Raw genomic sequence first — 23503 nt, forward strand, 5'->3', positions numbered from 1 at the left:
ATGATTATTTTTTGCATCAATCGACTGACGCCGCCGACGGTCAATTTTCGTGTTTGATAAAGCATCTGAAGCTTTCGCATTAATATTGCGTATTGAACGTTAACAACCTGGCCTTACATATCAAACTGTCCTCCACCATGTCACCTCTTTGCCATGCGCGAAACAGCTTCGCTTATCATCCACTTCACAGAGTGAAATGGCTCCTCAACTTTTTTAAAATGTTTATTGTGATAACAGTTATATGGACAATCTCCGCGGATTTTTGCCGTCGCTATTGCCGTAATTTTCTGTATAAAGACCAAATTATTAACATCACCATGCGCATTCTAGCCGCGGGTAAAAGCTCGCGAGCGCTGGCGACGAACGCGGCTGAAGCGGAGATTAAACTAGCCGGCCGTCTGTCTCCGTCGCATGGACAGCGCATGAGATAACATCTTTCCGCGTGCGGGCCTGCCGTCGATTGCTCATCAAACAGAGAGGAAACGCCCAGCCCGTCTTTCGTAAGGAGCATGAAAGGACGCCAGGGGAGAGGAAGGGGGGGGGGAGGGGACCGCATCGTTCGAAGGGCGCAGTCGCTTGCGCGCGCGCTATCTTGAGGCATCAGGAGACAGCTCGTAAACTTGCTGCGCTCTCAACGCTTACTTCGTGTTTAGAGAACTCAGAGCAAGAAAACGCTTCGGTTCCTGGAGCGGCCATAGTCCCTTAAACCAGTGTTTTGTTGAGTTACGCGAGATCGGATCCAAAACAGTTAGCTGCTAGCCTAACTTCGTTTAACAATACAATTTGTAGGTATCGCATTCATTGCTTCGCCCTTAAGCGAAAGTGAGTTCTTTTAACCGTCAGCTATTGACCCCCGAAAGCGAGGGGCGGACGTGTAACATGGGGTAGCCGCTTCACTGTGGGCCATCAGCGACGGGCCCGCTACTGACAGCTGCGCACTTGCGGCTGCTCCGACCAGGATATATGCTTTTATTAATGAGATGACATTTTTAAAAAGCAAGCAAAAAATTCGAATTGGAACCCTAGCACGTGAGCTCGAAAGGGCAGGGCCTTTTAGGGGGTATTTAGCACAGAGTGATTACAAACTCGGATGTGCTGGTGGAAGGAATTACGAAAAAGCTCTTCTGGATGAAGATCCATGGTTAAAATATATCCGAGGAAAAGTGTCAACGCGTTCCCACCGTTCGCGTGCTCTTCCATAAACGCGAAGCAAGGAAAATTCGATATTGTTCCATATATCTACTGCTAGCGATCCCAGATTTCATTCCGCAATGTCCAGAAACGGAAGTGACAGACATTTTAGCGGCACGCATGTAGTTATTACTGAACATTGTTTTCATTATGTGCCGTACGACGCTTGAAACGAGCTATCAGCAGTGTTTCCAGAACAGACGACGTCCGCCGATGAATCGCCGTCGCACTTCCTCGCTACCGATAGGCCTAGACGTCACGAGCCTCTGCGGAGAGCGCGTTTTGCTGTCGAGCCGACTGGCAGAACAGAAGCTGCGTCGGCACCGTGCATGACATCGTGGCTTACTCGAGACGCACGCGCGAGCGCTATTTATTCAGCGGAATAATTCTTGGTCCATGGTTGCGACTTTGGCAGCCCCAAGATCAAGCTGCACATGTTCTGACGCGCCGGCCGTGCGATTGCCGGTGATAGACGCCCCCAAACACGAGACTTTGGCGCAGTTTGGCGCAGTTTTCGTCGATATTATCAGGATGGCGCAGTAAATACAATTTGGCGCACTTTGGCGCAGTTGGCGCAGGAGTGGAATCACTGCACAATGCTCAATTGGTAGGGCATGCGACGCGTTATCCGATGGTTGTAGGTTCGGTCCCTACCTGCGGCAAGTTGATTTTTCACCCACTTTAATTCCTCACCATCTATATATAATAATTGCTACACTACACTTAAAAACTACAAATAAAGTCCCCTATGCTTCCCTTGGCTTCATTGCATGTTGGTTCAATTAGGTTGTGTCTAACAAATAAACAAATACCTTGAGCCAATACCTCTTTCGAACTTGTGTTGTGTTTTTCTCCATTCTTGCGTATTTTTACGGGTTTCGCACCATTTACTTCTATTTAATCTCTTTTTTGTAATAGAGTACGCTCAACGCTTAGGTTTACCACCGATATTTCATTCAATGTGGATGTAAAGTTGTCAAATCGATGCTACATCGCCAGGTTTCTGGGGAAGCGTTCTGTTGAGGTCTGAGCGTTCATTCACATAGGCGACTAGCACCGGTCAGCGACTGAGCCGTAGCTGCCGCTTTGGTCGAAAAGTGACCGCTCCAGCTCAGTCGCTCGCTGCTTCATTTTCGAGCGGCGCAAGTGCAGTAGCAAACCTCGTGAATCAGTCAGATGCGCAGGCATAGGCGTGCGCACGGGGGGGGGGGGGGGGGGGAGGCAAGGGGGGCGGCCGTTCACCTAAAAGAGGGGGCGCAAAGTCAGCCACACACATTGACAAAGTAGCGAGGGGGGCCCTGCGAACTCAGGGAGGCAGGGAGGGGGGGGGGGGCGAAATGTCAGCCCCATACATTGACGTAATTGGGAGGGGGGGCGCTGCGACGACCCCCCCCCTAAAGGGGAACCCTGCGCGCACCTCTGTGCGCAGGAACAGAATATCTGCTTGGTTCTACGAGGCAATGGAAGGGCGCGCACACGCGAATTTGGTGTGGCGGCGGATATGGGTTGCGCTAGGCGGTGTGAACATTAGTTACAAGACATTAGTTACACCTTACTGTTACTGGGCACCTTAGTTTCAACAATGGCCTGGATTCTCGTGCAAGCACCGCCTTTAAGAATCCTTACCTTGTTGCAGGTCGTGAGCTTCGCCGTTCCCTGGCTCCAAGTGCGAGAAATGACTAACAACGCCGTTTTTAACCACATCGTTTATTTCCTTCGATCTACTTCACTCAACTATCACTCCTTGTCGTTGTCGGAAAACAAGATCCACGTAGGAACATCCCCGTCACTTCTCTTTACAAAAATACTAGCCTCGCTAAAAGTGGCTTCGATCCGCCGAGGATTCACGTTAAAAGAAGACGTTAGTCAGTTGCTTCCATCGATAAGGTGGATGGAACCGGTGGGAGTCCTCGCTACCTTTGTCACATGACTCTACTGTTGCACTCTGACCAGGAGGAAAGGTAAACATTCGGGCAAACCGTCTTACAGACACATAAGGAATTTTGATAACTTTTCAAAGCAACAGTCGGCAGGTTTCCATGACGCGCATTATCTTCGAAACGTAAACATGTTCGTCAATTTTCCCCGAACTTTGCCGTCCCTTCAGCAATTTCCAGCTGTTGTTCTTATTTACCTATTAACTGTGGCTCACAGCCATTGTGAGGGATTGGCTAAGAATTGAATGGTGTTTAAATTTATATAAACTAATTTTTAGAGTAGAAAATTACCGAAATTGTTGAGGAAATCTTGGTGCAGGACAAAATGTACTCTAACCATTCCATTTCTTCCTCTTTGTTATTTTGTGTTTATAGCTTTTTTTCCGGCCCAATTGACCCTGACATATTGCACAATATGGCTATGAATAGTTTTTCTTTTCTTGCAGGATTGTCGCTAGGACATTTACCGAAACAACCTAAGCTCTCGGCACGAAACTCGCTACGCACATACAGGACATATATAAAGCGAAATGGCTTCGGACACTGTGCTTCATCGGGCCAAAGCAGCGGCAGTGAGGGTTTTGTGAATTTCTACGTACTTGAAGAACGAAAATTCTTTCGCGGACATATAGCTATAACGACAAAGACAAAGTGCGCGTCCCAGTTTTTATGTTTTAATTTCACTGGACTAACACACTGAGAGTGTTCCATGATGGACCCCAAGACCGAACACGCCTACAATCCCATCCGTCTAAAAACAGGTACAGTTGTCAACCACTAGTATCAACAGGTGTATCTCACTCTTTTTCGTTTTTATGAGAACGCTTACGCGCTATATCATTGCCGCTAAACGTTTTTCACCGAGTTACGGTGAGTGATAACTTGCCTTGCATGACACAACACAGGTACTCTATCATTCAGAGAAACAATGAGCAAAGTCTGAAATAGAGTAGGACTGTGCAACGGAGGAGTAAACGCCGAAAAACGTGGTAAATTGAGTGTCCGATTACCAACCACAATTCCGCAAGGGGGTCGAGCGTTTCTTAGCATTAGCACTGAGATGTAAATATCTCATTTCATGCGCCCGTTGCGGAGCGTAGTTACGACAACAACCTGTAGTCTCGCCAAACCATGTCCTTACGTGAATGAATCCCTATGTCCCACAATCCCTGCAATAAATGCAATCGTGTATTGTACACGCGGGAGCACGTTCGCTTGCATAGGGTCCTACGTGACCACGTGAGATCAGTGTCTGTCCCTTCTAAATGTTTCCGTATGGTATTCCAATAATATCATATGTTTCCTTTCAAAATCCGTACATTTTCGATATATTTGCAGTATATTTCCATAAATATCTTATGGAAACAAACAAAATTATTGGAATGGCACCGAGTAAAGTTGCAGTAGGTAGGTAGATGTTATAGGAGCATATGAATTATATTGAGGGATCGTAACGTACTGTATTTCGTTTGTGCTACCAGCTGATAACGCAGAACATTCAGCTCGGCGCGGCCATCAGTGATGGAATTCCTGTCTTCCTTTCAGCTATCCTGGACGCACAATGACAGCCATTTTGTAAGGCAGCTGGCTGGGCTAGTTGGTTATTCAAGCTGAAAGATTTTTCGTCCCCGCGTTTTTTTTTTTTTTGCGCGGTTTACTTTAAGTAAGAATTAGCCGAATGTTTATTATTTGTTTAGATGTGGACTTTTCTTTTGCATCTCCGAGCCTCTAATCAGGAAAGAACGTTGGGTCACCTTATCTTCGACGCATTTATTCGTATTGAGCATTAGAGATGGTCTCTCCTAAGAGGGCTCGCAAAGGAAATTGAATGGCGCAAATATTAGATATCAGTCTCTTAAAAATAAGATTCTGAAAGGAAAAACACTGTCACGTGCCTGTAGGGATCACTCGGACCGGTTTCTCAGTAGAAGTTAGTTTTCACGTTTCTTGTTTTTCTTTTAAAGCGTCCTGATGTAGGGATCTGATCTGGTGGGATCAGTGCTTTTCTGAGGTGGATGCTGAACGATATTTGAGCTGAATAGAACAAGAGGAGAACAAGTAGACTTAACATGTAGCGCGGTAATAGCACTACGGAAAAAGACCTGCGGGAAATCCGGAAGAGTGACGAAGTTTAATGAATGTAACACCCGAGAGTATAGCATAAATCGGGAGAACTAATTTTCCGCGGAGCTCGGTAAACACATGCATTCACTGTCACTATATCTTTGAGCTGTCGATAAATTGGCCAGCTTTGCGTGCCATTCGCTACACTGTCTTGGTTAGCAGAGATATTAAGGTGACCCTCCCCAGAAAGGCATTGGTCCTGGGTAGGATCCTATCATCAAGACGAATTGTTTACTAGACGATGAAACGGAATGAAACAAGTATGGACATGCTGTTTTTCCGTTTGATCCTTTCAGCGCGAGAAACAACACAAGAACAACATGATACAACACAGGCGCCTGTATTTTTCATATGTCACACTGTGTTTGTTTTGTTTCCTGCTCTAAAGCCTGAGGTGAAACTTATTTCCTGACAAACGAGTATACTTGTCCATTAGTTTCGTGCTACATGGTAGTAGGTTTTGTTTTTGTTTTTGTTTTTCACGGAATTGGCTCAACCTCGCGAATTTCACGTCGGATGCGCTAGAAGAGCAGCTTGGGCTAGTTGTGATTCCCCTCAACTAATATGTCAGAGAAAAAGGTGTAGTTCGCAGTTGTATACGAAGAAATAAATAGATTGGAAAACACATTTCAAAGATCTAAAGTACCCGAACTGTTGAACTGAGTGCACAGAGGCTGCGTTTGACCAGACAGAACTTACACGATATATAACTTAGGCAGTCAACAGTTATGTGCAAAAAGGCATGGGTAGCAAACCAGTTCATAACATGTTAACTATTATGGGGCAAATAGGGTGAATCGCGACACTTGGCAATACTGTCTGTGCTATAAAAGGGAATCATGAAATTAAATCAACAGAGTGGTTATTTTTCTCGTTATTTATTATTTATTTATTTATTTATTTATTTATTTATTTATTTATTTATTTATTTATTTATTTATTTATTTATTTTCATTTACCACGACACTATAAAAGAAGTTCAATGGCACAAAATGACGTTATAAGCGTTACCGTGATTAATAGCCTGTAAAAAGGTAACATCAATAATTGCAAAAATGTTGGCTCAGTGTTTTGACAATAAAAACGTAGTAACACGATAGGATGACAGCCATGTCCAAACACAAACTCTTTCTAGGCTCATATTCTCAAACGATCGCGAAAGGGGATAGTGTCGCGTTTGGTGACGTAGAATCTGATGCATGAAGAAACACTTGCCTGTGACGTCGTTTTTGCACTTGCCGCTGATGTTAAGAATGTCTCAAACCACAGGAGTGGGCGTACCGTGCGAGCGCAGAGCGACACGAGTGCATCGTTTTCGAGCGTATGCTGCCTTCTACGCAGTGACCAGGCTTGGCTGCGGCCACTTGAAATATAGGACGTGTTGAAACTGCTTTCAACGTTTTTTGTGCATTTTTTAACGCAAAGTATAATATTTAAAGAATGCAACTTGGCGTCAAATGTATTTTCGTTAAGAGTTTAACACGGCGTACTCAGAAAGCTCTGCTGTAGTGTGCCGCCGCAGCGACATCGCCTCAACATCTCAACATATTGCCGGAGCGCGTTAAACCACGCGTACAATGCACGGTTCATGTTCCTGGAACGTTCAAACCACGAAAAAACACGCGCTGGCAAAGAACGAGTACTGAAAGCACCCCAAGGTAATGCTCACTGAAAGCTTCAACGTAAAAAAACGGTGCGTACATCCACCGAGGATTGAATACTAGAAGCTACCGCCTGTATCACTGAAATGCAAGACTTCACCATCAACCTACGGTACTAAGGTGTGTTCGTTTCTTCGAGGAATGTCAGGAGCGCCGTAGAGCACCGTCACGTCGACGGAAATACTAGATGGCGCCCTCACTTTTCTAGTTTTTCTCAATAGCCAATCAGCGCGCACCAAAGGCAATATTTCTGCAATTGTCGCCTTTTGCGATCGTTTGAGAGTAAGGCCCCTGATGTAGTCGTGTTCTTATCGCTTTATCTACTGTTATTTAGTCAAGGAATTACGATTTCATAAATCTGTAATAAAAGACACTATCTTTTGAGTTGATCTCGTGCTTCCAGTTATCGTTCAATCGAGCGTATTGAACAAGCTCTATTTCAATTTGTGAGTACACCATGCCTGAGTTAGTCAAGCTCCAATTCGTGCGTGAATTGAATCCACGGATGACAACCACGCTGCTGGATAGCATGTCGCAAGGAACTTTGAAGCTGAAGTGCTGCCTACTTAATACGACATACACGGGGCCTTAATGTTTAGGGTGGCACCGCTTTCATTTCTATTTGCGTATTAGTGGACGAAGTTAGACGTCACCTTCGATGCTAATGCAAAACGACTACAAAGATTAACATGACAAAGTCAACGTGGCAGATGCCACTGTGTTCGTTTGCACTGTACGGCTCAGCCATTACACACATCACCTGTATACCGACGCCACAGCACACTTCTACCTGCATAGTTAATCTTGTGCCAGACCTCCCGTTTTTATTTGGGAAGCAACAAACCGACGAGCCGCGCTAAATCTTTGGAGGCCCAGTTCTAGACCGAAGCGCCGTTCTGATCACATGGTCCTCCATCTTTCTCCTTCAGGGTGTCTCATGCGAAAGCCAGCGATGCAACAGAGCAAATAAGGTCTTATCAGCTGCTGAGCACTATATAACGTCAGTTTCATCCGCGAAAGTCGCCTCAACCCTTTTGCAACTCGAAACTCCACATTCCTATAATAAGACGCAAATCTCAGTCGAACAGTTAATAATTCCAGTCCTGACTTTCTCTTGAGCAGTGCCAAGCCAGGAAATGATGTAACATACGTAAACTTGCGATGCAGGGCCGCGTTTTCTAAACGTCGTCTCTATTGGAAACAGCCATGTAAAATGGTTTGCGTACTGTCTATTGAAAATCATTTTCACGCGCATTCTTCGCAAACATGACGCATCGTGACCTACAGGATGTGAATAAAATACACGAAAACAATGAGCCGGCGAACCCATTTGAACTTGTTCGCGTTCGGGTTTTTGCAGAGCCCATGTACGAATCTTTTCTCAGTCGGTAAATAAAAAGTAGGATGCATCACATCATGCATAAGAATAGCACGCGTTGTTGGCCTCTGCGTCATTCAACAGCACATTCTCAGTCACAACCTAAGAAAAAAAATATAGGCCGTGCCCACAGCCATCGCGTTCCTTCGCCGAGATAGTTTGTTTAGATGCTCCGTCGAACTGCGCTTGCTCATTTTTGTGATATAAAATATTTTTGCGCATTTAAGGTTGTTCATTTTTCCATATACAGACATGCGTTTGCGAAGGTGGTATTAGGTAGAACGCTTGAATGTAACTAGAAATTTTATTTGAGATTTTGAATTCACTGCTCAGCCAAATACAATATTTTAGGTAGGAAGGGCGACCTTTTAATGCCAAATCAGCGTAGTGCGTGCATTAGCAGAAAGAAAGTGCTACGCTTCGAACGGAAACTAACTAGCCCGACTGTCTTACACAGGCACGCCGCGGCGCCGATCTTGCATTTTTTTATTACGTTGCAACCGACCAAATTATAACTTCAGTCAGAAATGCAGCCGGTGCGATTGAAATCCAGACTAGCTACAACAAATTAGACCCAGGTACCGTTCCACGTGGTTGCATTGACGTCTGAACGGGGCAAAAATTCTCACTGCGTCCTCTTGGGCCAGCTGTCATTACTTATTTGACATAGTTCGTAGTACACCATTGACCAAGAATCCAAATCACATCCAGTCGGTATGAGCATCTAGAGATATCTATCGCACTAGTCAGCATTCACGCCATTTCTCCTCCTTACTGCTTCGCGTAGCGTGAAACGCCTTACACTACGCGTAACGTGAAGTGCCTTACTGCACAGCGATAATGAGTAGACACATCAATTATTGCACACAAAAGGGAGACAGGAATGGTAAAAACCGACTGGTGGTGTAGTCTTAATGACGTCAACACCGTAATGTAGAGACCAAAACTTACAAACCCTCATCGTTTCCATCGAGATGCCAGCCACGCTTCAATATAACGCGGCTTTCTGACCTGAAATGCTGGATGGAGTGTCGAACCACGCTTGCACCAGCCTGCGTCCACAAGCATCGTGTTCACGTACACCGACTGCCTGTGTGCAGGAATTCGACATCACAGCACTTCCTGCTGAGCACGTTGACAGGAGCAGAGTAGTGCCTGTAGTGCTCTTTGTTATGGCTGATAGGAGGGACGTGCCCGCGATGACGTCGCATCTTCGCAAAGAAGGTAGTCCAGCCCACCAAGGCAGGGCACACGTAATGCTGAAAATTCTCCCTTCAAGGTGCTTCCTTTCTTTCTCCACTCATAAACAGGAAGATCAGACACTTGTTCGTGCTCGCTATACCTCCTAGTTATATTAGTCACTGATGCTTCATCTGCGACAGAAATTCAGGAACACTTCGCCGTCTTGACTACGACTTTACGGAAAGAAAACTGATCCGTGTCTCCGAGTTCCAGTCATCGATCGCAGCGAAGGCTCTTTGTGGCATGCAGGCAGTGCCTCCTCGTTCACACCGACGCCGACCGCCGGCGTCATAGGATGCGACAGCGGTCCCTTCGACCCTGGTCGCCGGCTCCACGCGCACCGAGTCCTCCCCCGTCGTCCAGGGCTCTCACGATCTCTCGGAAGAGCAGACCCACGTGCCAGTTGTACTTGGCCGAGCACTCGACGTAGCCGCACCGCCAGTGCTTCTTGACGAGGCCGGCGACCTCGCGGTGCTCGCGGGGCTCGCCCAGGTCGTGCTTGTTGCCGACCACGAAGACGGGCACGCCCTGCATGTTGCGCGACTCGAAGATCTGCTCGCGCATGTTCTTCACGTACTGGAAGGTCTCCGGCGCGTTCAGGTCGAACACGAGGACGTAGGCGGACGCGCTGCGCAGGCCGCAGTAGCGGAAGTCGCTCCACTCGTAGAACGAGTTGGCCGGGAAGTACGGCACCACGGGAAGGTCCGTCACCTGCGTCAAGGGAAACGGCGACAAAGTCGAAGTTGTTCGGAACGGCTTGACGTTGATCATGTCGGTGGGCATTTAACGCGAACGTAAGGAGGCCTACAAGAACGCACAGTACAAGAGAAGAGCCAACTGACAGGTGAAATACCGCAGAGATAGAGTCAAGAAATCGAAGAAACAAAACATGTCTTTACGCACTGAAGCATTGACAGCATTGTTTAATAGACGTCTGTGTCGCCTTTTTTGTTTCCACAGGTGTGTGGAGCAGTGCCTTTTGTGGCTCGACATAGCTTTTTCTGCATTTAGACAGGCGTGCAGGAGTGCTTTAGACAGGAGCGAAAACACCTGTTTAATACCGTAATACGCGATACGTAGTATTGCGGAATGTGCATTAAAGTGCGACTTAAGTAGCACGATAGGCCGCTGACATTCACGAATTGCCGCTAAGCCTCATTTCACATCATCCGCTCTTATTAACATTAATGCAAAGCTGAAACAACTAAGAATGCTACATTGACAAACGTTTTCTAAGTAATGTGTTTAAGCGGTTCGGCAGGACTGTCAAGACCGTTCATTTATATATGATTACTCACAGAACTTTATTAGAATGTTTGTAGCATTGATCAGTCTTTCTTTCTAGCAGGAAAAATAAAGGCACAATCTATAGTACGAACCTACGAGTAAAGCTATCATACTCGAGAATACTGGATAGCGCGGATTTACCACAGGACACAGGAAAGCGCTACTCGCAAGTAGCGAGCCCTTTCTGTGAGTGTTCTTCCTGTGTTCTGTACTGAATCCGCGCTATCCAGTATACCTGCGTATGAACGCCACCTTAAGGGTTTATCTTCAAGACCTGAATAAATTTTATCATACCATACCAGCTGGCCCAGCAACGAATTGTGTTACGTCATACTTAGGAAGCCAATATGGTATTTCCGTTTACCTGCAAGTCGTAGAGACGTCCGTTCACCACCACCGACGGGTGGTAAGTGCGTCGGCTCTCGGTGGGCACGTATGTCTCGCTGAACTCGCTCCACACGAACTGGTGGATGATGGACGTCTTGCCCACCGCCGGCGCGCCCAGCACCACCACCTTCACCAGGCTCATCCGGCATGCACCACCGGGCACCAGCACCATAGGCGACCACACGCCGCCAGGGCTGCACCGCCAGAGAGCAAATGCGCTGGGCTCGTACCTCAAATGGTGTGACTTATACACTATTTTACGAATAGGTTTCGGTGCCGCCATATTGGGCTGTAGCCTTGCGGTATTGTATCTTTACCAGTTAAACCAACAGTGATACGGTAGACGCATACGCATGAAAATGGTTGTGTTGATGCACTCGACGTGAAATGATGCTGTTAATTCACGTCGCAATATACAAAAAATTAGGGAAGGGCGAAACAAGTTTCAGCTCCACTAACGTGAAACCTGTGGAGGCGCGAAGCATGCAGTGTGCGCCGGTGTTTCCCACAGCAGAGTCACTGCAAATGGGCAATGAGAGACAGAAGAAAGATTAGGCACAGAGAGCTGCAGTCCGCTTATAGTTAACATGCACGCTGCGAATCTTTATTGTTCAACTACGCGCAAGAGAGATCTCCCACCGGCACTACATTGCAGGTCAATATCGAGCGGCTATATATACGGGGTGGTCGGTGCGCAGTTGTGCAGCGCGAGCGGTCGTTTTTATTGCGATAGCAATAATATGGACAGTCTTAGCTGGATTTTGCCGTCGCCGTCGCCGCCGTCATGCACCGTATATGTATAAGTATGTATATATATATGAAACCCCCCCAAAAAATAATTCGGAAAAATGCTTCCGAAGCGCGGAATCGAACCAGGGCTCCGAAGCGAGTGGCGCTAACCACTACGCCACGAAACGCAGATCCGCCACGTAGCTAACGGCGAGCGTTATATACACACCCTTTACCTCTGGACGGACTCAGAGACGGCAGGCGCTTGTAAGCGTTTCTTCATTACCAGTGAGATGGCGCTAGGAGCACGACGGGCGCATTTAAAGGTCGTCGGCGAGCTCGCTCGCTTCTTATATTTGCGCCGGGAGAACCTTGCCCTTCCGCTGTCTGCTCGCGCGGTTTTCTCGTGGTGAGGGGAAGAGGAATGCTTCAAGCTTTCACCGTGATGTCCGCGTTCATGTTACGGAGCGTACGAAAATAACTGGAGCTCAAGGGACGCCGCTAAACGAACAAACAGAAGGTGAGCGCGAACTATCAAGTTTCACAGCTCGACACTTGAAGCACGCTAGTTTCCTTCGCTGCTTCGGCCGCCTTTGCAACAGGAGCGCTGTTCAAACTGAGAGTATCCATTGGCGAGCCTCACTTCGTATAGCATTAGTTTCTTGCTATCGCATTCATTGCTTTGCCCTTGCGGTGAAACTGTGACTTCTTTTTTTTTTTCAATAAAGAAACTCGCTAGCAGACACTGCCTGCGTCAGCGTTGTCTCTCGCGGGTGAGGGCGTGTTCTCGTTCCTTGCGAGCTAGTAGTTCAGCGTTCATCGCAGAAAGAGCGTTTCCTTAGTCAACGCGCGCCGTTCGCTCTCTCTCGCCACGCGGCGAGCGTTGAGGCGATGGCGCCCTCTCTTGCGCTCAAGCAAATGGACCGTTGCGACAGCAGACGACGATGCACGCCAACACGCCGAGATCCTATAAGGTGCTTCGCCCCTAAAAAAATTCGTTTAATCGCGCCCCCACCTTGGGCGGCGCAATTAAACGAATTTTTTTTCTCGATTGCTTAGAAAATATTATCTGTGTAATGTAATTACTTTTGAGTACTAAGGTAAAAAAAAAGAAGCTGGTGCTGCACCTTGGCGTTGTCTCTAGGGCTGCTTGTTGACGTCGCAAGGAAGTACTTACCGTGTGTCATGACTCCCGTGGCTGAAGAACGGCTATGGTTGCCGGGCCGTGGCCCCTGAAGTGCCTCTCAGTCTGTCGCCATTTCTCCGTGCTTTACCTGCATATACAATAATAAAAAAAGATTCCTTGAGAAAGACCCTTTTCACAGCTGTTCTGTTTTTTTATGTTTTTAGCGCATCGCATCAACTAAGAGTTCGAAGACAGAAAGATCGCTCACTGTCAGGGTTGGTGTAAGGGCATATTCGAGCTTCCGTGGCCGGGCTTTTATTTTGGTCGCATAAAGATCCGCGAGCAAAAATGGTATCTCGATTGTAATGCATAAGTTGGCGAGGCGCCATCTTGATTGATTCTGTGCCACGAACAGCACTTGCCGAGTGGAGTGGTTCGAGTGACGGTTACTCCATAGCGACGACCCTCACGCCTTGAAATATTCACGCCACGATGTGTCGGGCAACAGTCGCTAAGATTAAAAATTTGAAGCTCCCGTCACAAGCGCCAAGAAGCGCTCCGAACCTCGAAAAGTCGCGGACATAACAAAAGAAGAGTGAACGTTGCTAAAATGATGGATGAAGGTGCGAGGCATTACAAGTGCATTACAATGGAGAATGTAAAAATTGCCGCAGCGTAGGGAGGAATAAATAGCCTCGGTAGTGGCCAGTCTTTTGTTCTTTTATTATTAAGTTATGAAGTCCTCTCAAATAGGAGTGCCGTGACGTTTCATAGTATGACAAGACAGAAAAGACTGAAGGAAGAATAAAATGTCCAAAATTAAAAAAAGACGTTGCACCCAATTTTCTTTAGGGCTTTCAGGAGGCCAGTCTGAGTAGGATGAGGTAATGTACGAATAAGAAGGAGCAGCAGATGAATTGGAGTGAGTTTCTCGGTTTCTAAAAAATTTTTCTTCTCGAAGCCCCTATGAATACCGTTGCAGGCATGTCTGCTCAGCGATAAGGAACAAATGGCTCTTTCAAGGCAATTTTTCTGCCGACGAATACAGTGCTCGGGGTTATTTTATATTCCTCCGATCATTCCTCGCATAGATATTTCTGTTCCTTTGCTATGAATAATAAATGGTTTTCTTGTTGCACCAAGGGAATCTTGGTTATTCTGTTATAATGGGCACGCGCAGTCACTAAAAAGAATGCAAAAGAAAACGTCGCATTACAGAAACTCTTTCAAAGACAAGTAGCAGTGCCGACAGACTACGCATCCAAACCGCACCACACATGCGGTAGATATTGGAGATTCCTGCAACCGTGGGTTGTCCACTAACTCTACAAGGCCGTGCTTATTGGTCATATCTTTGCCATAACAGTAGGATCCATTCAACGCGGCTCAAGGTGTGGCGGAAGAAGAGATATTCGTGAATTGTAAGTGACTGGCGCGCACGAAGCGCGCATTCGAATTTCCGAGAACAAGATTATCTACATCGCGTTACGACACCGGCTAAAACTAGCCTCTCGACTAGGTGAGAAAATGGCATAGGGAAGGGGAAGACGCCCCCCCCCCCTCCCCTCTTCCTTGTGCCCACTCCTATGAATTGCAGACAGCTTGGCGGTGAAAGCCGCTCTTTTAGCCTGTCGATTATTCCGGTGTCAGCGTTCATACACACCGAGAAATTCAAAAGACGAGCAGTAATTGAAGACTCTTGCAACACATTAGTTAATTACTTATCAAAACGAGTACCGGCACCTCTTGTTCCCTTGGCGTCTCTACCTGAAAATAGCAAGAGCTCTTCACGAAATTACGCCGTCGAGTTCCATAAAGTTGCAATTTTATACGCCTAGAGCTGGTCTGGCTCGTTTCCCTCCGTGCTCATTTTGTAATGACAGACAAGAGCGCATCCTCTTAATGCATATCGCGATGTATTCCATGTAGCCCACGCACAGTCGTTCCATTCAATCAAGTCTGTGCGGTCATTCGTGCTCCAACCACACTCACTTTGATTATTTCAAATAAAGTTGTATCCATCCATCCATCCTTCGCATTATCATGGGCGTATTCGCACAGCTCAAAGCAGCGCTCGAATGTGGCTGAAGTCATTTCTCGCGCGTAAGCATATTTGGCAAGAAGTATAGTTCTTTAGGTGTGGGCGGACTCAAATTTCCGGGCTCAGTGCTATTCTCCTACCGCATTGCGTGTCGACACGAGAGAATCTCGAATCGTGGCGGACGTTGGCGAGACGCCAATGAGAACAGGTTCTCTGCGACAGACCGAAATTTGTCTGCTTGCATACTGGCGACAGCCGCGGAAGTTGTATACAAAAGAAAGAAAGAAAGAAAGAAAGAAAGAAAGAAAGAAAGAAAGAAAGAAAGAAAGAAAGAAAGAAAGAAAGAAAGAAAGAAAGAAAGAAAGAAAGAAAGAAAGAAAGAAAGAAAGAAAGAAAGAAAGAATCGACCTCTTCGTCAACGGTCTCGTTTATTCGTTGTACGCAGCGCACAGAAGAACAAAGAAACAACGAAACAAAAGAATGGTATGCGAGGTAGAGAGCGGGCGTACTCGCTTCACATGTAACAGGCTAAAGAAGTAAGGCGAGTCAACGCGCATCGTCCTATTAAGGTCAAGGCCCAGGGTAGTTTTCATCAGAAGACGTCCTATCGCCTGTCTTTATTTGTGCTTGTTTTTCATCGTTGCAGACGGCGAGAAAGCGCGAGCTCGGGAGAGTCAGAAAGCGAGGCAGACCGTATCTGAGAACGAGTCGGAGAGCTATCCCCTTGCGTGGTCTCCGCTTAGCAATCTCGCCTCGTCGCCGAGTAGATTGCCGGGTGCCGGCTGATCTCATTGCGAGACAGCAATCTCTTGCTGTCGTCAGGACGCGCGCGCGCGTGTGTGTGCGCACACGAAGGAAGCCTGACGCTGGAATGAGGAGGGAAGCCTCGCTGATTCATTACGGAGCCGCTTTCCTCAAACAGCCTGGCTGCAGCGATATTGCGAAGCCAAGGTCCACGTAACGAAATCAAAATAAGATCACAGTAACGAGAACCAAGAACGTGACTGCTTCCTTGTCGATAGCGAGCGTGTGCACCACGATTTTGTGTTGTGTGTGTGTGTGTGTGTGTGTGTGTGTGTGTGTGTGTGTGTGTGTGTGTGTGTGTGTGCGTGCGTGCGTGCGTGCACGTGCGTGTTTGCATGTGTGTATATGCGGCGCATGAGTGGATGTGTATGTGTTCGGGTATAGGTATATGCGTGCCACCTGGTGGAACTTTACGGATGTGTGTTTGTGTGTGTTAACATGTGCTTGTCTGCACGTGTTGGATGTGTATGTGTTCCTATGTGGATTCGTACGTGTCAGCTAGTGTGTTTTCATACACTGTAATTGCAGCTTGCCTCGAGAGCAAAATGCACAGTGAAATTAAAAAAAAATGTCCAGCCTGTGAAGCTTTATCTGCTTTTCTGGAAGTCAGGAGCAACGAAAGCTTGACGGGACTCATTGCCATGGACGCAAGGTTCAGACCACCAGTCGCACTGCCACTTTACGAATAGCAGTACGTGACGTCCACGTCACTCTTTCCTTTGTTGTATCCTCCTCCGTAAGCGGTTCACAGTAGCCCGCCATTATAAGATTTATATTTTCATCATCTTCAAACAGCGAACACAAAACGAGACACAATATAGAAAAGACACAACGCTTGTGTCGTCTTTTGTCTCTATGCCATCGTGTACGTGTGCTGTTTGAAGGAGAAGCTACACCAGCTTGCCCAAATTGCTACGCTGCTTACATTAGCATCCTAACTTCACGGGTGTGGCCTCTCCAATAACTATAAATGCATAAAAAGTATCTACCGTGTCTTTGTCGCTTCGGTGGAACGCAAATGGGGCCCCTTGAACAAAACGCAACAGGTCGGTAGCGCCCGCCGATCGTTCCTATATACCGCTCTACTATGCGCCGCATTCTGACAGCAATCCCCGCGCCGCGGAGGTTTCCATGGAAACCGAAAACGCTGTTTGCTCGTCCCGAGGGGATTGTCGATCCAAAACGCATCGAGAAGATGGCCCAGGTAAACGACGGCACGTGGACCGCTTCGAAAGGTCACGCTGAGCCGCTTCTATGCGAGACATTCAGGACGTCTGTGCAGCAACCGTGAGCAATGTCGCGTCCTTTTCTAAAGCAAATACGATTACATGCGCGAGGTCCATTACCTCGGTCGTGCATGGCAAGCCATTTCGGGGAGCACTTGTAAAAACGCATCCGCTAAAGCTGGAGACAGCTCCTGCGAATGGCTTTGAACCGAGCGAAAGCTTTTGGATTCGTTGTGTGGCTGGATATGATACAGCGAAGGAGTTAAGTAATCGGTTGTCATGGTGATCGCTGGCGGGCTTGGGCACATTGGTTTATACTTGATATTCTGTGTACAGCGTCAGCGCAAGGGCGTCACAAAGAAATCGTGGCACGCATAAAGCTTTGTGTAATGTATACTCTCTCTTTGTGCTTAACCCTAGTGCGTGCCGTGCGTATAGGATTGATTGATTGATTGATTGATTGATTGATTGACTGATTGATTGATTGATTGATTGATTGATTGATTGATTGATTGATTGAGTGAGTGAGTGAGTGAGTGAGTGAGTGAGTGAGTGAGTGAGTGAGTGAGTGAGTGAGTGAGTGAGTGAGTGAGTGAGTGAGTGAGTGAGTGAGTGTGAGTGAGTGGTGAGTCACGGCGTTTGACGTACAAGATAAAGCGACTCTAAAAGACTCTTTGGCCACAAACCACCAATTTCTATGGCCTAAACCAGCGCAGAAGGTGCGCGTACATAATGAAGAACACTGGACCGTCTCAATTTGATATATGAGGCGAGTAGAAATACAATCATCAGTCAGCGGAAAAGCAAGTTGAAGCTCCAGTTGCAATAGAGAATGGAGGGCATGTGTCGCACTGTTGTCACATGATGATTCCTAAGTATCATTTGGACCCTCTCGTCCAAAATTAGCTGCGTAATATTTTTATGTGTAGCGCACGCATGCACTGTAAGCGGTTTGTTTCACTTAGCAAGTTAGGTTTTCAAGCTAGTAACTGGCGAAAAGATGAAGGAGATTCGCGTCCATATAATGCCGGTTGTGGCTGTGATGCATGTCAAAAGATCGCGTCCGCAAAAAAATTCTGTGCTAGTATTATTCCTACGAGGACATTTCAGTAAATCGTCAGTCCAGGCTCATTACTAGCAAAACCAAACACAAAGAAAAACTTACGAACGTCAGCCTCTGTGAATTCGGTCCCAGGTATTGAATTCATGAGGCTCTTTTTCGTTCGCAAGCGTTCCTTGCGAGTGGGCGGTTGCCTTAATTATTAACATGCTTCGCGACTGGCCGAATACTTTTTTTACGAGCATTTATAACGTTAAAGGGTTTTCTTTTTTTTGTGTGTGTGGATACGGACCCTGGACTTTTTATCCTCATCTCTCGGATAAACATGCTCTGGCTGGTGGGCGAGTGCTCAGAACGATCGGATCCCATTTTCAATGTTTCATCCACCTCCACTGCATAGTGGACCAAGCACTGTTAGGAAAAAAAAAAGAGTCCTTTGACTCTTTTTCGCGAGTTCGGACTTTTCGCCTCTCTCTTTAAACTCTCTTTAAAGAGACATGTGAACTCTTTTTGGGGATCATTATACTCTCATCGGGGAGTCGTGTGACCCAAGATAGAGTTAAGGAATCTCTTTAACGAGAGTCACGTACTTGGTGAATCAGGACTCACCGAAAAGAGTAGCATATATCCTTTTTTTTTCTTTTAGAGTAAACGGTCGCACCTAAAACTGCGTCCGTGGCAACATATCTGGCTGCGCATATTTTTTTTTTCAATACCACTAGCCTCTAATGCTTCCACTCATGTTAATTTAAAGTGTTTGTTAGTGACCATTCATTAGTAGGGAAACGATTGAATGGAGCTTTGCGAAGAAACTGCCTAGAGAACGAACTAATGAATAAAAAGGAAGACGCACTGATGAACCGTCCGAACACCAGAGTGACTTCTGCATTTCTTTATTCATCATCATTTTGTACAAGTAACTTTACGTTGACCAACATGCCTTCGCTCGTTTTATTCTCTAAGTCATCCCCTTGTTACACATCGCCTCACTCGGTCACGTTCGACATCTCGGCAACGACACTTTTGCTGATATATGTGATCTTAGTACGTGCTTCAATATGAGATCACCGCGAGCAACAAGTAAACGTGTCAGAAATTTTTCACGACGAACGCCGGCATCACGGAAGACGTCGCACGACCCTCTTGGTTAGTCCTAAATTTTCATTGCGAGACGAGACTGCTCGAGAACAGAAGAAGCAACGAGGAGTTCTAGAATCACTCGGCACCGAGATGACCCTAGGGCCTCGTTTCGCGAGTTGTTTATTTTATTTTATTTCTTTTTATGGTCTTACCCGTTTCCCAACACGAAAGAGCCGGCGACGACCGGCCAATAGCGCCAACATTTTTTCTGGCTCCTCTCTCCTTCACCGACTTGCACTACTTCAACACGTCTCCCCGACAACAGTCCTGCAATCTCATCACACATCCTTCTTGTTTTTTTTCCCGTTTTATACCGCGCTAGCTCTGTCCTCCTCAACGAGCGGCAGTGCTTCTTCCCGCGACGACGACGATCGCGTTTAACAACTCTTCGGCGGCGCTTCGGACTCGTAGTGCGGAACGAGGCCATCACAACAAAAGAGGGTCTCCCCGCTCTTAGCGCTCAAACGCAGTGTCTCGACGCTGTACTCAACGGACGAGCAGCGAATAAGAAGGAACTAGGGAAGCACGGAGTAAAAAAAAAAAGGATATAGTACACGGGATTGTCGCAAGTACTCGCTGACATTTCTTTTTTCGTTTTTCTCTCGACCATCAATTGCAGGCAAGAGGCCAGGCCATGGCTGATTTTTACTGCTCCTGGAGCGGCGATTACGACTGCTGGCTGACCACCCGCAGCCTGCACTGCCGTGTTCTGCGCGAGACAGAAAGAATCGTGACTTTATTTTCTTTTCTTTCTCTCTCTCTCTCTCTCTCGACCTTACTTATATACACTTAGTTCATTTTCTTTGTCACTTTGTTTAATTGTTTCCTTCTCCTCTCCACCGCCACGGCTATCCGGTTGGGGTATAATGTCAGCCATAAGCGACAAAGTTGAGAACTCAAGATACGGTGGACGTTAAGAGGCTCGACCGTGTCCGCTCGAGCCGGCCTTAGCTTACTTATTACGCAAGACAAATTTCACTCGTCCGACAAAGACTGGAATCGTCCGGACTTGTCTGTTTGTAGAAGGAAACGCAGACAAGACAAACAAAAACACTCCCGCTTGCGCTTATATATTTACAGCAACAAAAACGAAACGGACAAGCAGGGGCCACAGCTGTGGAGAACTGTATATTCGTAGATGTTCCACTCGTTCTATCGCGCAAGGAGAGGATGCGGATAGGGCGAGCGAGAGAAAGAATAAGCGTCTTTATTTGGGGAGATGGCTTAGGATAGCCGGCCTTAGTGCAGGATGTCTTGAGCTCGGGCCGTGCCCTGGGCCCTCGCGCCAAGACTTCGCTGACCGTCGAGAATGGCGGTGTGTAAGGCAGCCAGGCTCACCAAGGCAAATCTTTTGGTTCGCTACCGCACTTAAAGGGGTCATGAAGCACCCCTTGGGCTGATTGAAAAAACACATCCTGCGGAAAGCTGACACGGCTATGAACTGCTCTGCCAAATATTACAGTCGTGCGCGCCGCGTAATGGCCACAAGCGGAGCGCGAAGTTGCCGTTTCCCCAGGTACCCTCTTTTCAAACAGAGGCCGGTTCTCACTCTCGTCGGTGGGCGGGGCGTCTGTCCGCTGTACGTCGCAAAGACATAGCATGCTTATTGGCCGATAGCCGACGTAAATCGAGAGCGGCGTTCGGATCAGATGCGCTTTTTGCCGCGGAATGCCGCCACTTGCCGGCGCCGCACTCGCGCAAGCGAATCACAGCGAGAGAGCGATCGCGTTTCATGACGCGCGCTGGCGTAACTTCTTTCCCCCATGCCATCCCTCCCTGTCTAGCTTCCAGTGCGCTCGTCGGCACGAGAAAAGAGAGAAAGCGCTGGTAGCGTGCGCCAAACCCCCGTAACTCCGCTGATTCTTGACGGATTCGAGAAATTTTTGCGGCAATCGATTCGGGAGGCAGTACACTCCGATACTGAGGCCATTAGATCATTACTTGGAAAAGTGGTTCATAACCCCTTTAAGGAATAATTGTGATGAATGAAAGAACTTGCCCAAGCCTTAATCCTAGTAAAAAAGAAGAAAAGAGCAAAAGTTACAAAATTAAGAGCTCGATGGCCGCCTTCCTCTCTCCCATTTGCCGAGGCTCGCAAACCTCATGATTAGTACGAATATAACGTCGTTATTCGGCCCTTGTGGTGATGCGGTTTTCATATTCACACATTTCTTTTAACAGGTTGACAATTAGACGGCGGGATGCAAAAAAAAAAAAAGACAACGAGAACACTTTCAGCGAGCAAGCTTGAAAGATATCTATCTATCTATCTATCTATCTATCTATCTATCTATCTATCTATCTATCTATCTATCTATCTATCTATCTATCTATCTATACAGGCCTTGGTGATGTCACTGTGGTCGCTTTCCTACCTTGGTATGTATCAGAACATGGAGGAAGGAAAAACAAAGGAGGGAGCATGACGTCACGCGATTGAAGCCCACCGTGTCGGCCCAACACGTGATCAAAACGTCAGAGCGCGCGGGTAGGTTTTAGTACTACCGGTGGAGTTCCGTTTTTGAACGTCCTCTGTGAGCCGGCCGGTCTGCGCCGAACAAGTGCGCTTCGATTAAAAGCTACCGGGTGCCATACCCGAAATCTCGACAAACCTCATTTCTTGCGTGATTTTGACGCAAAAGGTCACGTGTTGGGCCGACACTGCTGGCTTCAAAGCGAGTTGGCTTGCCAAGGCTGGCTGCGTGACGTAATGCTACCTCCTTTCTTTTTCTTTCCTCGATGTATCAGAATGTTACATGTCATCACGTGCGTGTAGACATCAATGACGCAAACGACACGACGCCATATCGGCCGTTTCCGAAACTGGGATATCATATCGTGGTATGAATGGCAAGCATTTACGACATGAAGTAAATGTGAGCACAAACATGACCAGACAAGAATGGCATAATGAGACGATGTTGACGCTGTCGTTCTTTTTGTAGAGCTATAAAAATTCACACGCACGACATACTGTGAATAACGTGCAATGGCATGTGGAACGATAGGCATGTCATGACAAAAATAAGTTACATAACGTCACATTCGTGCTACTGTCGAGGTAAAATGGTAACATGCAAAACAGTAAAGACATGTACTGTTTCATCGACGCATGTAGTCATTGTGGGGAGTGAAAGGGCCACCAGTCTCAGCCATGCAGCAAGCGAACCACTCACCTTTACTTCTATAAATTTCGCACGCTCTCAATGGAGGTTCCTTATCTTTAAAATAAACCGTTGCAAGAAACATGTTCAGCCTTAGCTTCAGAGTGTTAGTTGTAATCTGTTTCTATATCCGTCGCCTGCTGAATCTCAACGTTCTCACTGATGCGTTCGTGCTGCATATTCACTGAGAAAGCTTTGCAGCCATCGTTACCATCACTGTGACGCGTGAGATCAAATGAGAAACTTATGCAAATGCTGGGATTCATAGAGGCAGTGCAGACAGCCCCTTAGTCTTCATTGCACGATAAAGACACAGGCTATCGTTCATACACTGGCCTCATTCGAGCTTTCGCTGCTATCAGCTGAAGCACAGTGACGTAGAAACTTTGGCAATAAATAAGACTCTAGTGACACTTGTTTCCTTTATCTTTTATGCACTTAATAAAAAAAGGAAGTCCATGGCACGTTCACAACAGCTGCAAGGACACGACAGCGAATTGAGGCAACCGTCGTGTTCAGAATTCGTGTTATAGTGCACTGTTTCGCTTCTGCTAAAGCACCAAAAACAATGAACACGACGGCCGAAACCCGGAAGTATCTAGGTTCATAAATTATGCCTGAAGCCTTAAAGTCGCTAGAAGACAAGAAAAAAGACGAAACAAGCTCAGTGGCCTTAACGATGGTTCTTCCCAGAATAATGCAGTTGCTTCGACTACGCGTCGCTTGCTGTCGTCGCGGGAGGTCACCACGACACACAAGAGAAGTCTGTTCGCATAACGGCAAGTGCCATGATCTACGGAGTTACACGGAGCGTGATAGCGTGCAAGAAAAAAAATTCTTTTTTATTTGCCCGTACACTATCCTGCTGATTGGTCGCTGACTATTGCGAATGTGGGGGAGGTGTCTGCTTGGCAGCTGTTTCCGGGAAAGACGAAAGGGTCGAGACCCGATGGACAAATATAAGACGGGCAAAGAATAGCGAAACCAGATGAGGGGTTTCCGGTGA

General features: G+C 46.9%; 1 protein-coding gene across 1 annotated transcript in view; it reads right to left on the minus strand.

Moving 5' to 3' along the window:
* Nucleotides 1-9100: 9100 nt before the first annotated feature.
* LOC119390373 (ras-like protein family member 10B) overlaps nt 9101-23503 on the minus strand; it is a 92534-nt gene continuing 78131 nt past the window's right edge. Inside the window, exons 2-4 of the mRNA XM_037657981.2 lie at nt 13114-13210; nt 11185-11401; nt 9101-10244 (exon numbers count right to left, since the gene is read on the minus strand). Of these exons, the coding sequence (XP_037513909.1) occupies nt 9822-10244; nt 11185-11379 (618 nt within the window). The 5' untranslated portion in view covers nt 11380-11401; nt 13114-13210 and the 3' untranslated portion in view covers nt 9101-9821. The remainder of the gene's footprint in view (nt 10245-11184; nt 11402-13113; nt 13211-23503) is intronic.

This window comes from Rhipicephalus sanguineus, chromosome 4 (assembly GCF_013339695.2).
Source record: "Rhipicephalus sanguineus isolate Rsan-2018 chromosome 4, BIME_Rsan_1.4, whole genome shotgun sequence".
In the NCBI taxonomy this organism is placed as follows: Eukaryota; Metazoa; Arthropoda; class Arachnida; order Ixodida; family Ixodidae; genus Rhipicephalus; species Rhipicephalus sanguineus.